We start from the raw sequence: 15,904 nt of genomic DNA on the forward strand, positions 1-15,904 counted from the left end.
TGTTCAAAGGGAATATATATATGGTCTGTGCTGTTAGAGAATACTTGCCAAAGAGGTAATTTAAGAATACGTTTACCTGACCTCAGTCTTAGTGACTGTGTCCTTGTGCATATCAGCATGTGTCGATCACACTCTGATTATTTCCCCCCTCTCTCCACATCAGGGAAAGTCAGTTGTGGGGCTGTCTAGTGCAGTGCCTGTCTCTTCCTCAGGACACATGGACCCCGGATTTCTGAGGACATGAGCTGTAGCCTGTCACTGTCTGTTATGTCAATGTGGTGTTGCTTTGGAGAGACCAACGGGCTATACAACAAATTAGGATCAATGAGTTAGCCAGCTAACTTTGATAAGCAACCAGAAATAACTATTGATCTTCTGGTTCATTATAAAAGCTAAACTTAGATGTGTGTTCATTTGTTGAATCAATTAGATCATGCCCATCTCATGCTTGTTTTAATAAAAAAAATTAAACTTAAGACTATTTAGGCAGGTTTGCTGGTTAACTCCTTGATCAGCGTTGTAGTCACCCCCTGGTACTGAGGTTTGAGCCTGAAAATACAGCAGCTCAAGGTAAAGAGACCCACAAAGGATGATAACATGATGAACCAATGTTGAAGTTAATCTAGGCAAAGATTGAATCAAATAAACACCAGGAATTGTACAAAAATGGGGGGAATTTTATTCACTTAAAAACAAAACAGGCACAGCATCGGTCTGAGCAAACTCACATGCACAGACAAAATATTGACAATAATAACAGACAATATACAGTGTAAAGTCACAATATCAAAGACAATAGTGATAGCGATGATAATCGCCAAGGCAAAAATGTTACGGCACAGAACAATTTGGTGGTAAGAGTTGTTACTGTGTTACGACAACACAAACACACAGACAAGGGCTGAAGAGCTACCAATTCTCAAGAAACGTCAATCACCCCAGTCCTTTTACCAGCCGCTAAGGGGCTTGAATGAATAAATGAATATGCATTGAATTCTAAAGTGCATTCACTGACTGGCATTGAGCTAGGGTTAACTCAGTGTTCCCCTCTCAATGACTCAAACTACTCAGCGCCCAGTTTATTAGGTACACCCCGTTCACGAAAATGGTTCGCTCCTACAGACAGTGAGTCACGTGGCCGTGGCTTGCTATAAAAAGCAGGCAGACAGGCATCGAGGCATTTAGTTACCAGTCGATTGAACGTTAGAATGAGAAAAACGAGTAACCTATGCGACTTTGAGCGTGGTATGATCGCTGGTGCCAGGCGCGCCGGTTCCAGTATCTCGGAAACTGTCGGCCTCCTGGTCTTTTCACTCACGACAGTGTCTAGGGTTTACAGAGAATGGTGCGACAAACAAAAAACATCCAGTAAGCGGCCGTCCTGTGGGTGAAAACAGCTTGTTAATGAGAGGTCGAAGGAGAATGGCAAGAATCGTGCAAGCTAACGGGAGGGCCACAAACAGGCAAATAATGTCGGGGAACGGCATTTCGAAATGCACAAATCATCTAGCCTAGTCTAGGATGGGCTATTGCAACAGACAACCACACCGGCGTCCACTCCTATCAGTTATAAACAAGCGGTTCCAGTGGACACGTGATCTCCAACACTGGATTGCTGAGGAGTGGAAAAACATTGCCTTGTCCGACGAATCCAGGTTCCTGTTGCTTCATGCTGATGGCAGAGTCAGGATTTGGCATAAACAGCATGAGTCCATTTCCCCATCCAGGCTGGTGGCGGTGGTGTCATGGTGTGGGTAAAGTTTTCCTGGCGCACGTTAGGTCCCTTGATAGCAATTGAGCAATGTTTCCACGCCCCAAAGAATTCAGTCAGTTCTGGAAGCAAAGGGGGTCCGACCCGGTACTAGATGGATGTACCTAATAAACTGGCCACTGAGTGTATATTGAAGCTATGTTATGTCCTTTTCATTTGTGTGTGTAAAAAGCAAAAACAGTTGGCAAACAGTGATTGTAGTGATGGTATTGGATTTAAATCAGTTTCTCTCAGCCATCTCTGGTCCTCGAAGCTTCAGGCTCTATAGACTGAGTATTCCAAACATTAAGAACACCCTCCTAATACTGAGTAGCGCTCACTTAGTGTATATTTTGAATCTGTAACAATACTTTTCAATATAACACATCTCTTTAAAACTGACATGTTCAAAAATAATACCCATGACATGGCACACTGGACACTGTGTGTTAAAAAATATACACGTGTATGGGATTCCAAAAATGAACTACTCAAAATACTGAATACATAGGCCTATTTATTTACAAAACTAATAACAGAGACCATCCAGGACCATGGCTGTGCATCACTGATATGGATTCCTATATTTAGCTGGGTAGTGTACATTAGTGCACACCGTAGCAAAATGTTTTGCATTGAAAAACCAAAACATTTTACATTTCATATAGGACAAGATCAGCTAGCCTCTCCGGGTTTGCTTTCTTTTCGTGACTACTCAATCCAGCCCATGTAATACAGTGATGCTGAAGCTGCATGTTCATGATAGCGATGTTGACTATTGTCTCATAATGCCACAGCCCCAAAGAGTTGCATTGTCTGGGTTCCAATGGCATTGACTAGAGCCAATTATCCATCTATGGCTCTGGGATTGACTATCATTACTGGTTAGATAAAGCACATCTGGTCTACAACACTGCAACCAGAATGGAATGCACTAGAAATGAGATCAAAGTTGAATTGGGTACAGAGAACACCTGCTGTACACTATTTTAATATGGCTAAGTATGCCAATGCCAAGTTGCTAGTAGCTAATTGTGCAGAAAATATCAGCCTAGTCTTTTGCTACAATGCACAGCAATATTGTCTTGATTGTCCAAGCTAGTAAGAAATATTTTAGTCAGTCAATAAATATAGTATTTCCTTCAGTCAGTCGACAGGTCACAATAATCACTGTGCTGTTATAATGTATTCTGCCGGTCATTTGTAAATATGTTGCATGGTTATGGCACTGGGTTGCTTTGTCCAGTCCACTACACTTTTAGCCAGCAGAAAACCTCTTGCTGAGGTAATTCAATCAAAGCTGCTGTTTCGTCTTGGGAGTGGGAGTGTTAGAGACACCTAGATGTTAGTCACAGTCATTCATAGTCATAGGAAAGTGGGTGACAGTCGGCGAAAGTCTCTGTCACTGGAGTGGTATCCAGAGCTAAACCACAGTGGTCGTAGTCTGAGAGTCTCCCCCATAGAAATATAATTAGATCATTCTCTATGGTCTCCCCAGTCTGAGGGTCTCCCCCATAGAAATATAATTATATAATTCTCTATGGTCTCTCCAGTCTGAGAGGGTCTCCCCCATAGAAATATAATTATATAATTCTCCATGGTCTCCCCAGTCTGAGGGTCTCCCCCATAGAAATATAATTATATAATTCTCTATGGTCTCCCCAGTCTGAGGGTCTCCCCCATAGAAATATAATTATATAATTCTCTATGGTCTCTCCAGTCTGAGAGGGTCTCCCCCATAGAAATATAACTAGATCATTCTCTATGGTCTCCCCAGTCTGAGAGGGTCTCCCCCATAGAAATATAACTAGATCATTCTCTATAGTCTCCCCATTCTGAGGGTCTCCCCAATAGAAATAGAGCATTCTTTATGGTCTCCCCAGTCAGAGGGTCTCCCCCATAGAAATAGATCATTCTCTATGGTCTCCCCATTCTGAGGGTCTCCCCAATAGAAATAGATCATTCTTTATGGTCTCCCCAGTCAGAGGGTCTCCCCCATAGAAATAGATCATTCTCTATGGTCTCCCCAGTCTGAGACGGTCTCCCCCATAGAAATGTAATTAAATAGATCCCTATGGTCTCCCCCATAGAAATAGATAGTTCTCTATGGTCTCCCCAGTCTGAGAGGGTCTCCCCCATAGAAATGTAATTATATAGATCCCTATGGTCTCCCCCATAGAAATAGATAGTTCTCTATGGTCTCCACACTCAGAGGGATCAGTTCAGTTCTCAGCAGAAGGGGATGTCATTTAAGGTCAGGGTTGACAATGTAAGGACATACATCAAACATTCACAATCACTCTCATAAACATCAACATGTAAAACACACACACACCTTTCACTCTTCCATGCCACCGACACCCACCTCTTTTTCTTTCCCAAGCTAGTTGCAGTGATAAACAGTCCCTACACCTCCTCTCTCCCTCCTCCTTCACTCCTTCTCCTCTCTTTCTTCTCCTTCAAACTGATGCTTTGTATAAAAACAACTCCCCACGTCATTCTTCCATTATCAGTTCTTCCCTGTCTCCTCTCCTCAGGACTTGAGTCCCATGCGGGCCATCAGCTGTTCGTAGACGGTCCAGGCCATGGCTGCCATCAGAGTCCTCCTCAGAGAGCGTGGCACAGCCCCACGGAAGAAACCCCTCAGACCATGCTCCTGAAGGAGAGAGAAGAGGAGAGTTCAATCACTGTTCAGTTGGTAAAAAACAACTTTTGGAGGAACATTTACATTCAATAAGAAGTGCTTCAAATCCATAGCTATATCTCATGGATTAAAATACCCTCAGAATAGGAAAAATTGGAAGACCAAGAATGGTACCTTAAACATAGGAAATGAATCATGTAGTGTATATTTTCATTAAGATTCAGGCCTCACCGTATAGATGTAGCGAATGGCGTCCTTAGTGGTCCAGTGGGCGGGGCTGACCTGGATGTGAGTCTTCACCACGTCAGCTGGCTGGGTGACCACAGAGGCCAGGACTCCAGCCATCACCCCACAGCCAAAGTTCCCCAACGGGGCATAGGGCGACGAGCTCACCTCTGAGGGAAGAGACCGCACAGAGAATGTCAGACCTACACGGGCACTAACAGAAAATACATCGGCAGGTAGCCTAGTGGTTAGAGCGTTGGACTAGTAACCGAAAGGTTGCAAGATCGAATCCCCGAGCTGACAAGGTAAAAAATCTGTCGTTCTGCTCCTGAACAAGGCAGTTAACCCACTGTTCCTAGGCCGTCATTGTAAATAAGAATTTGTTCTTAACTGACTTGCCTAGTAAAATAAAATAAACATGTCATTATTCTGGATTACTTGGAATTCAGTGCAAACAATACCCCACATGGTGTTTAATAGCTGTTTATTAGACACCAATGTAAAGAAATCCTGCTGAAGTAACACACTTGACTATTCAGTGTGTCGGTGTGACATTTTGTAGGCTCTCACTCGCCCTCTTCCCCTCCTCTCACATAGAGTGTGTTTCTCTTACCCGGTGGCAGGGACCTCTTGGCCTGGCTGTAGAACATGACGTAGATACCAGAGAAGGGGGCGTCTCGGAGCAGTGTGGCCGTCAGCCCGGAGAACAGAGCCCTGGGCCCCTCCGTCTCACACACGCTCTTCAGAGCTCCCAGGACGCTCACGTAGTTGTACCGTCCGCTCTGCGAAACACACACAGTAATACACCACATTATACACTACAACCACAGTAGATCACGTAGTTATACCGTCCACTCTGGAATACCTACAGATTACCACGAGGGTTGGGGTCGGTTCCATTTCAATTGACTGAATTGAAAAGGAATTGACCCCAACGCTGAATACAGCGGAGGACGGCTCATAGTAATGACCGGAATGGAGTCAATGGAATGGTATCAAACACAAGGTTTTCATCTGTTTGATACCTTCCCATTCACTCCATTCCAGCCATTATTATGAGCCGTCCTCCCCTCAGCAGCCTCCACTGATTGAATACTAACTCAATACACAACATTACACACAACTACTAGCAACATTTAAACACTAAACCAGATAGATATCCAGCACCACTGGAAACCAACGGAGCGCCATTAATAAACAGATGACACATCGTAGTCATACAGATGAAGAAACTAGCAGGCGACATAGTTACATTAAACATTTGTAGTCGTGACACATCCTCTATGCACAGCTAGATGCTCGGTCCTTATAAAACCAACACGACAGAATTTATTCAATAGAAGCGTTTAGTTCCCAAGGCAATCAGCTCTCCTTTCAGATAACCTTCTCTCTCTCTGCTCTCTTTTCCCTTTATCTCCTTCTCTCTCTCTGCTCTCTCTCCTCTCTTTTCCCTTTATCTCCTCCTTCTCTCTCTCTGCGGTAGCAGGCTGCTAATTCTACCATTATCCTCTCTCTAATTCTACCTTCCAGCTCCAGCCCACAGACACCAGAAATATTCCAGCCTATCTGCTAGTGCTTGTTCTATGCTATTACTGAACCACCAACTCCTCCCCTTCCTCCTTTGTTTACTTCCTGACTTCATTCTCCCTTTCCTCTCACACACATTCTGATTCTGAACCATTCCTCATCTTAATTCATTCATCCTTCCACCCCTTCTTCCATCCATTCATGCTTATCTTCCTCCTAATCCATCCCAAACATACATGGCTGTAGCAACCCTCACCTCATCCTTGCTCCTCTCCCTCCACCATTGCCTCAGTCTTTTTCCATCCTCATATAGCTGTAACAACCTCTCGCCCACTCAACCATGCCTTAATCCCAGCTCCTTCCCCTCTCCATCTCTCCATCTTTTATTTTAGTCCATTCCCATTCACAACACCGAGAAGAAGCTCTCACCTCGAAGCGTGTCTTGATGACGGTGACAGGCAGCATGCAAACCCCAGCCACGGCCCTGGCCCCGGCCCCCAGCAGCACAGCCTCCCCAGCGTTAGGGGCCCGGCCCTCCTGGAAGTAGTGCTGCTTCAGTGAGTAGAAGGTAGAGAAGTAGATCCCTACGCCTGGGATACAGCGCACAAACGACTGGAGAGAGAGAGAGGGGAGAGAGAAAGAGAGAGAGAGAGGGGAGAGAGAGAGAGTGTGTGAGGACAGAGAGAGAGAGAGGAGGGTGAGAGAGGGGAGAGAGTGGGAGAGAGAGAGAGAGAGAGGAGGGCGAGAGGAGGGTGAGAGAGAAAGGTCAATATTTAGATTGTAGCTGAAATCTTCTTTAAGGTAGAAACAATGGCGAAGTGGATAAAGATGTTGGGACTCAGATATGACATCCACTGAGTTTTTAAACGACGGAGCGCGACATGGTTCAGCAACAATAAATCAGCACAATCAACTTTTGGGTTTTCAAAATGCTGCCATCTTGGGGCTAGAATTGGAATAATGTATACTGTGCTAATGAGGACATGATAAAAGAGTCAAGGAGAGCAATGTACAATTCGGTGAAATGCGCAAACGAGGCATTTGTGACAGTTGTAGTCGGAAGTTTACATACACCTTAGCCAAATACATTTAAACTCAGTTTTACACAAATCCTGACATTTAATCGCAGTAAAAATTCCCCGTCTTCGGTCAGTTAGGATCACCACTTTATTTTAAGAATGTGAAACGTCAGAATAATAGTAGAGAGAATTTTTTCTTTCAGCTTTTATTTCTTTCATCACATTCCCAGTGGGTCAGAAGTTTACATACACTCAATTAGTATTTGGTAGCATTGCCTTTAAATAGTTTAACTTGGGTCAAACGTTTCAGGTAGCCTTCAACAAGCTTTCCACAATAAATTGGGTGAATTTTGGCCCATTCCTCCTGACAGAGCTGGTGTAACTGAGTCAGGTTTGTAGGCCTCCTTGCTCGCACATGCTTTTTCGGTTCTGCCCACAAATTGTCTATAGGATTGAGGTCAGGGCTTTGTGATGGCCACTCCAATACCTTGACTATGTTGTCCTTAAGCCATTTTGCCACAACTTTGGAAGTATGCTTGGGGTCATTGTCCATTTGGAAGACCCATTTGCGACCAAGCTTTAACTTCCTGACTGATGTCTTGAGATGTTGCTTCAATATATCCACATAATTTTTCTCCCTCATGATGCCATCTATTTTGTGAAGTGCACCAGTCCCTCCTGCAGCAAAGCACCCCCACAACATGATGCTGCCACCCCCATAATTCACGGTTGGGATGGTATTCTTCGGCTTGCAAGCATCCCCCTTTTTCCTCCAAACATAACAATGGTCATTATGGCCAAACAGTTCTATTTTTGTTTCATCAGACCAGAGGACATTTCTCCAAAAAGTACGATCTTTGTCCCCATGTGCAGTTGCAAACTGTAGTCTGGCTTTTTTATGGCGGTTTTGGAGCAGTGGCTTCTTCCTTGCTGAGCGACCTTTCAGGTTATGTCGATATAGGACTTGTTTTACTGTGGATATAGATACTTTTGTACCTGTTTCCTCCAGCATCTTCACAAGGTCCTTTGCTGTTGTTCTGAGATTGATTTGCACTTTTCGCACCAAAGTACATTCATCTCTAGGAGACAGAACACGTCTCCTTCCTGAGCGGTATGACGGCTGCGTGTTCCCATGGTGTTTATACTTGCGTACTATCGTTTGTACAGATGATGAACGTGGTACCTTCAGACATTTGGAAATTGCTCCCAAGGATGAACCAGACTTGTGGAGGTCTACAATTTATTTTCTGAGGTCTTGGCTGATTTCTTCTGATTTTCCCATGATGTCAAGCAAAGAGGCACTGAGTTTGAAGGTAGGCCTTGAAATACATCCACAGGTACACCTCCAATTTACTCAAATGATGTCAATTAGCCTATCAAAAGCTTCTAAAGCCATGACATAATTTTCTGGAATTTTCCAAGCTGTTTAAAGGCACAGTCAATTTAGTGTATGTAAACTTCTGACCCACTGGAATTGTGATAAAGTGAATTATAAGTGAAATAATCTGTCTGTAAACAATTGTTGGAAAATTACTTGTGTCCTAACCGACTTGCCAAAACTATGGTTTGTTAACAAGACATTTGTGGAGTGGTTGAAAAACGAGTTTTAATGACTACAACCTAAATGTATGTAAACTTCTGACTTCAACTGTACATGGGGCCGCCATCTTTATGCACCTCTGCTATTGTTCACACAAAAGAAAACAGTTGTAAAAAAAAGTCCTGTCGTTTTTGGAGAGTGACGTGATGTACTAAGAAAGTCTGGTTCTTAGAACAAGATTAACTAACCAAAGTGATACCCTAAGCCAGACTTCGTACACACACTGTGTTAAAACAGGGAAAGTAAACCACAAGATGAACAGGGAAGCCAGACTGTTTCTATTAGACTCTCACCGGTGACACTCCCTTCCACAGGCCCAGGAAGCTCTCTGTCCGAATGACCTGGATAAGCACCGTCATCATCCCCACTTTAGGAGCTCTGAGACAGGAGATAAATAAATGGTTACACATACACACATTAAGCTAAGAGACTGGATACCTGAAAATAAGCGAAAGCCTACAAAGACAGATTCCCCTGTAGATATGTTCCCAACACGTCTTCGGGGGTCAATTCTAGTGAGGAGTTATTAGCATGGAAGTGTGTCTAATTAGCATATATGGGTCAAATGAGGGGATTCAAACTGTCTGAAAGCTACTGAAGAGGGATTCTACACTGCCGTGTGTGTGTGTGTCTCTGCGTGTTTGTATCGGTGTTTATGCAAGTATACATGCGCGCGTGTGTGTACCTGTGTGTCTCTGGCTCTTTCTGTGTACGTGTGTCCTACAGACTAGAGCTGGGACGAGAAACCAAAAAATGACCGACACTGACATTTCATATCATACCGAAGCAATTTTGCGAATGCATATATGAAAGCAAAACGGCATAGAGAAAAGCATCACGCTGCCGGAGCACAACACTTTCATCTATGCCGTTTCATTTGAGCCAATCAGAGCCCTGTTCTATCCCAAGCTTCCAACACCTGCTGTTGGCAGTTCCCCCAAGTGATGTTGCGAGTGGCCTCGTTCATTAGTGATGTTGCGAGTAGCTTCGTTCATTAGCGGGGTCAAATGAACGGAGACAAAAACTGCCGTCCCAGAAATCCAAGAACAATTGCTGCCAAATAAGGACGTTGTGTCAGTTGTTTGGGCCTATTTTGGTTTTCAACCTAGTGACATTGAGCAGAGTGAGGCGATGTGCTTGAACTGTCGCACAACTATAGCAACCACTCGAGGTAACACCAACAACTGTTTCCACCATTTGAAACACAGGCATGTAATAGAGCATGACGAATGCATGGCGAAGAAGAATTAGGCAGAGGTCAACAAGTGTCATGACTAGGGCTGTCATGAAATGTTGTCAGCAGGTGATTGTGATGCAATTAACTGCCTGACTAAAGGTAATTGACTGTTAATTAACATAAATGTGTTTAGCATTTCTGGCTACCACGTATAGCCTACAAGCCACTGATGCAGACCTTTGGAACATATACATTTTAAGTCCAATAAATCCATTTAATATTGCTTACAGGATTACAATAAATCCATAGTTTATTTTAGGCAGGTCTAAAGAAACATGAGGTGAAGAAAATGTAGCCTATTTCAGAAGAACACAGTGATTTAAAGGGACAATGAAGGGCTGAGTAATGGCCATTAGCAGAAGTTAGCAAGTTTGGTAGGCTATCAGCGGCATCAGAGCGCAGTTTTGGAGCCTCGTTACCGTGACTCAACGGTCATGTGGAATTTGACTGCGGTCATGACTCATAACAGCCGGTGTGGCGGTAATATGGTCACTATAACAGCCGTAGTCATGACAAGAGCAGTGCCCAGGGACAACAACCCAATAAGGAATCGTTTGCACACACAACTTACTATGCAACACACACTAACCGATGGAATGAAATTACAGATGGCATAACGTACCACATCGCAAAAGAAGATGGTTCACAATCTGGACAAGAAATACAATGTCATGGCAAAATAGCGCAGTATTTCGCAACAACAACTGCTATGTGATCCAGTAGGACGGTGAAGGCCTACATGTCATTGACACTGCACTACATTGAAGCTGAAGCTGCGCATCAGGTGGTTGTAGTCTGTTTAAAATACAGGTCCTGTCGCAGCGTTACATCATCTTTTAAACGCTGGATCACCTGGTAACCAAATAACTTCGGATAATATATTATGGCCATTTCTTTGACACAGTGTAAATAGGGTGCAAATGGAGAGTAACTGTGCACCTCCCCAAATAATAATTTATCATAATTGAATCGCAAAAAATGTGTCAACTTATGGCGATATGGATTTGTGTCCGAATTGCCGAGCTCCACTACATACCCAGGCTTCATGTTGTTCTGCAGGGTCTGCAGGCGCGTCTTGACCAGGTCCAGAGGCTGGAAGAGCAGCGTGGAGCAGGTGCCGCTTAAGGAGCCACACATGAAGGCCTTGAGAGCTGGATGCGCCTGGGAGGGGGGGTGGCATGGAGAGAGCGAGATGGGAGGAGAGAAGAGGGTGAGAAAAAGAGGGCGAGGGATAAGCACAGTTCCACATGTCGTTTTATGTGTGACTGATGCTACATACACGGGCATGCAGGAAGGCAATACAGCTTAGACCCGCAGATACAACAAATTACAACGGCAGCCACAGAACACAGGCGAAGGCCCACACAACCAGTGGTAATGGAGATGCGTGCTGACAGTCGACACACAACCAGTGGTGATGGAGATGCGTGCAGACAGTCGACACACAACCAGTGGTGATGGAGATGCGTGCTGACAGTCGACACACAAACAGAGGAGCCGTCATGGCGAATCACACGGAGACTCAGCGTTATCATTATTCACACGTCTGATGGACAAACATGGAGGGGGGAGATGTACACAGACAAACGCTAAATACAGCTCGAGACGGAGGGATAAATGGGACACACACTGATAAATACCAACACACAGGCGCACGTACATACATACACCATTGCACTGCACACTCATCTGGACAAAAGGAATGTGTATGTGAGGATGCTGTTCATCGACTACAGCTCAGCCTTCAATACCATAGTGCCCTATAAACTCATTACAAAGCTCACGGCCCTGGGTCTGAACTCCTGCCTATGCAACTGGGTCCTGGACTTCCTGACGGGCCGCCCCCAGGTGGTGAAGCTAGGCAACATTACGTGCTCGACACTGATTCTCAACACTGGGGCCCTACAAGGGTGCGTCCTCAGGCCCCTCCTGTATTCTCTGTATGGCCTCACACAGTTCCAACTCCATCATCAAGTTTGCTGACAACACAACAGTAGTAGGCCTGGTTACCAACAACGACGACGAGATGGCCTACAGGGAGGAGGTAGGCACTCTGACGGCATGGTGCCTGGTAAACAACCTCTCCCTCAACGTCAGCAAAACAACGGAGCTGATTGTGGACTTCCGTAGGAACCAGGTTGAACAGCCCCCATCCTCATCAACAGGACCGCGTGGAGACGGTCAAGAACTTCAAATTCCACTGTGTAGACATCTTAGAAAAGCTAAAATGGTCAAATCACACGGACACCGTGGTGAAGGCGGCAGAACAACTTCAGGAGGCTGAAGAAATTGGGCCTCTCCCAGAGTGCCCTCAGTGTTCTACAGGAGCACCATCGAGAGCATACTGTCGGGCTGCATCGCAGCCTGGTACGGCAACTCCACTGCCTCTGACCGTAAGGCACTTCCTGCAGCCAAACGCACCACTGGGTGCACACTGTCTGTCCTCCAGGACATCTACAACACCAGGTGTTGCAGGAAGGACAAGAAAATCATCAGGGACCTCAGCCACCGTAGCCACGGCTGGTTATCGCTGGTTCTATCACTCAGACGCGGGCAGTACAGGAGCATCATGGCGAAAACTGGAAGACTGGCCAATAGTTTCTACCGCCAGACCATCAGGCTGCTGAATAGCTACCACTAGTCAACTTCCTACTACCACCTCCCCCCTGCTACTCCCCCTATGGACATTTCCTCCCCACCCCAATGACATTCATCACTGTTGCAGTTGTTAATATGTATATTCTTATTATTATTTATATTGTTTTATTTCACACCCCCTCAACAGTCTTTAGTCAGTCTGCTGCTCCCCCCTATGTTCACCCCCTCAACAGTCTTTAGTCAGTCTGCTGCTCCCCCCTATGTTCACCCCCTCAACAGTCTTTAGTCAGTCTGCTGCTCCCCCTATGTTCACCCCCTCAACAGTCTTTAGTCAGCCTCAATGGACATGTATTTATTCATCACGGCTACAGTTATGTATATAGTGCTATTTCTATTGTTGTTTTTTTATAAAAATGTTCATTGTTTTATTTCACTTAGTCCTGCAGCAGATGTTCACTGTACCCTCCAATCACACATGCAACCCTGTACATGTGAATTTTAAACACTCAATCTGAAACACACATGGACACACAAACATATATACACACACACTCACAGATGACACACACGGACACAGACATACAGTATAGATGCTGACAGGCGGATGATGCCGGATCTCAAATACTGTAATCATGGTGATTAACAATTACTTTTAAAAGCATGTAGACACAACTGCACAACAGCATAGCATGAAAACGCATCCACACTGGCACTTGACAGTAACACACACACACACTGGCTATCCTCCCTACCTTTCCCAAGATGCTTGAGGGTTTGCCTCCTTGAGAATCCTGTTTCTGTTGCATGTCTCCCTCTTTCACCTCTCTCTCTCTCTGTGCTGCTGCTACGAACAGCATATTACAAAATAAGCCATCTCCATCTCTCGCTTCCCTCTCTCTCGATCTAACACACAATGGTTTGCTGCTGCTACCTCTCTTCTCGCCCCCACCCACAGGCTTCTAAATTGGTTTCTCTCTCTCTCAATTGCTCGTTGATTCGCACATACACATGCATATACACAACAGAATTGCGCTGCTCTCTCTCCTCCCCTCCCCTCGCTTTCTGACAAATTTTGTCTCTATGAAATGATGTATGAGTCATGCAGTGGCTGTGTCTCTGTGTGTGATTTAGACTGTGTGTGTGTGAGAGTCTGTCTGTCATCTCTGTGTGTGTGTGACACTAAATATGGGTCACTGAGAATTGGATGGTGGTGGGAATCTGTTTATGCAAATGAATGTGTGACTTTCAGCCTGTGTGCACTACACTGTCTTCCCCAGGCCAGGATGACATAACCAATGTAATATTCTACTACACTAATTTTACAATGTTTGCACAGAAAATACAACTTTCTCAGTCTTTGGCAGCCTCCTTTACCACGACGTCACAAGCTTAGGCTCACAACCCATTATTCGCATCATTACAAAAAAATATGTCCTATTTTTCTAAAGAATGCCATGGCAACAGACAACTATGACCAATGAGGGGCTGCCTGTAGAACATAAAAGGGTATTTGGCCTCACCTCCATGCACTTTGGACGATTTCAACTCCATACTTCTGGAGAATATAGTCAAATCCTGCCCATGACCGCAGGTATTCAAACCAAATCTTTGCAGAAAACAAATTTAGCTAACAGAATGATGGTTTGTGCCATCATTCTGTTACCAAACATTGCATTCAACATTGCATTCAAGTAAATGTGTTTTAGTAACATTTTCTGTGGAAATTGTTAGAAGTAGTCCTTGTGCAGAGAGTTGTACGGTTTGTTTAACTTTGCAATCATTTGGTTTTAATTTGACATACATTTTAAAGCTGCAATATGTAACTTTTTGGGTGAAGACCAAATTCACAGAAATTGAGTTATAGTTCTGTCATTCTCATTGAAAGCAAGACTAAGAAGTAGATCTGCTCTATGTGCGTTATTTCTATGCTTCCTGTCCTTAATATTTCGTTTTTGCGTCTTACATGTGTACACCAACTACAAACATCTGAAAAAATATATATTTTTGGTTATAGAAAATATATTTCACAGCGGTTTATATGGTAAAAAAAAAACGATTCCCAACACTTTTGTCATAACTTAAATTAGGAGAACTATTAGATTTTTAGCAACCAGGAAATGGCGGAGCGTTTTCTGCATCTTTAATTAAAGTGAATATTCTGAGACTCAGTATCACTCTGTCAGTCAGGTTAGCGCGCTCGTATAGTAACAAAGACAATGCCTGTGGACTACATAGTGTTCATGTATACATTTGTAGCTAACTTTACTAACTTACCAGTGCCAACTCCATTTTTGATGATGCAGTGGATGAATCCAGAAAGAGCGATTCGTGCGCCTCCTTCCCTTCTCTTGCCGTCTTGTCGCTGTTTGTTTACAGCCCCAACTACAGTGAGGGGGTGAATAGCTATACCAATTACATACGCACGTCAACATAATGATGCAATGTTTTGCAGAGACTCGCTACAGCTATTAAACTATAAAAGGACTACATCAGGTCAAACTGAATACATTAGTTAGCTACTGAAAAGGTGGTCAAATATCATGCACATGGCACGTAAACTTACCTTACCTGGCTTTAAAGCGCTTTGAAGTTAGCTAGGGATCGATTATTAATTTCAAAGACAGTCATTTTGCCGGTGACAGGCTACAAGAAACAAGTCGTCATTACACCAACTAGCGAACTGTTAGCTGAACAAAAAGCTAGAGACCTAGTAAGCGCGGACCTTTCAGTAATACTATAATGGTGTTTAGCTCAAATAAATACTCCGTTTAATCGTTAGGTAGCTAGCAAACTGTCTCAGCAAGCTAGCCAACGTTAGCTGTCCTGTCTTTGCAAAAGTAGTTGGCTGGCTTTGTACTAAAACGTTTGACTGCCCACAGCAACCAACGTGTATTCATCTACTACCTAGTAAAATATAATTCACTAGATTTAAAACGTAGACTATGCAGTTGCTGCCATCCACCTTGTTTCTTGCTGTCAATGACAATGTTTGTCAGTGTCGGGAAATGTCAAACCTGCAGTGCGTGCGTAGTGAGATCAGCAATTTCCCCCCACGTCGCCCCAAGCCCCTCTCTACCCCGTACCAGTTGTGGCCAACCGGTTTCATCTCGCTTTCCACTGCAAAATATACAGTGGGAGGGGAGCATAGGCAATATTTCTAGTTATACTCTTTGAACCCTCTGGTGGTGTACTTGAGGACTGCATGTGTAAATACTGTAGCTAATTTGTGGTATCGCTCCTTCGTTTAAAACTTCTGTTTATTCCGTTAGTGAAAATTAGTATTGATGCAGTGAAAGTATTAACT

General features: G+C 44.2%; 1 protein-coding gene across 5 annotated transcripts; it reads right to left on the reverse strand.

Moving 5' to 3' along the window:
* Positions 1 to 656: 656 nt before the first annotated feature.
* LOC120066769 (mitochondrial glycine transporter B) lies at positions 657 to 15,643 on the reverse strand. 5 transcript variants are annotated; one of them, XM_039018262.1, is made up of 8 exons: positions 15,169 to 15,643; positions 14,875 to 14,982; positions 11,039 to 11,163; positions 9,059 to 9,143; positions 6,576 to 6,758; positions 5,233 to 5,401; positions 4,626 to 4,789; positions 4,284 to 4,406 (listed from the first exon to the last, which is right to left on the reverse strand). In XM_039018262.1, the coding sequence occupies exons 2-8, from the start codon at positions 14,887 to 14,889 to the stop codon at positions 4,284 to 4,286; spliced, it is 864 nt and encodes a 287-aa protein (XP_038874190.1). In that variant the 5' UTR covers positions 14,890 to 14,982; positions 15,169 to 15,643. The 5 variants fall into 5 exon arrangements, with proteins under 5 accessions (XP_038874167.1, XP_038874190.1, XP_038874198.1 ...); XM_039018270.1 differs by having other exon boundaries at positions 14,875 to 15,003; XM_039018246.1 differs by having other exon boundaries at positions 15,164 to 15,643.
* Between the last annotated feature and the right edge of the window lie 261 nt (positions 15,644 to 15,904).

Source organism: Salvelinus namaycush, chromosome 2 (genome assembly GCF_016432855.1).
Source record: "Salvelinus namaycush isolate Seneca chromosome 2, SaNama_1.0, whole genome shotgun sequence".
Classification (NCBI taxonomy): Eukaryota; Metazoa; Chordata; class Actinopteri; order Salmoniformes; family Salmonidae; genus Salvelinus; species Salvelinus namaycush.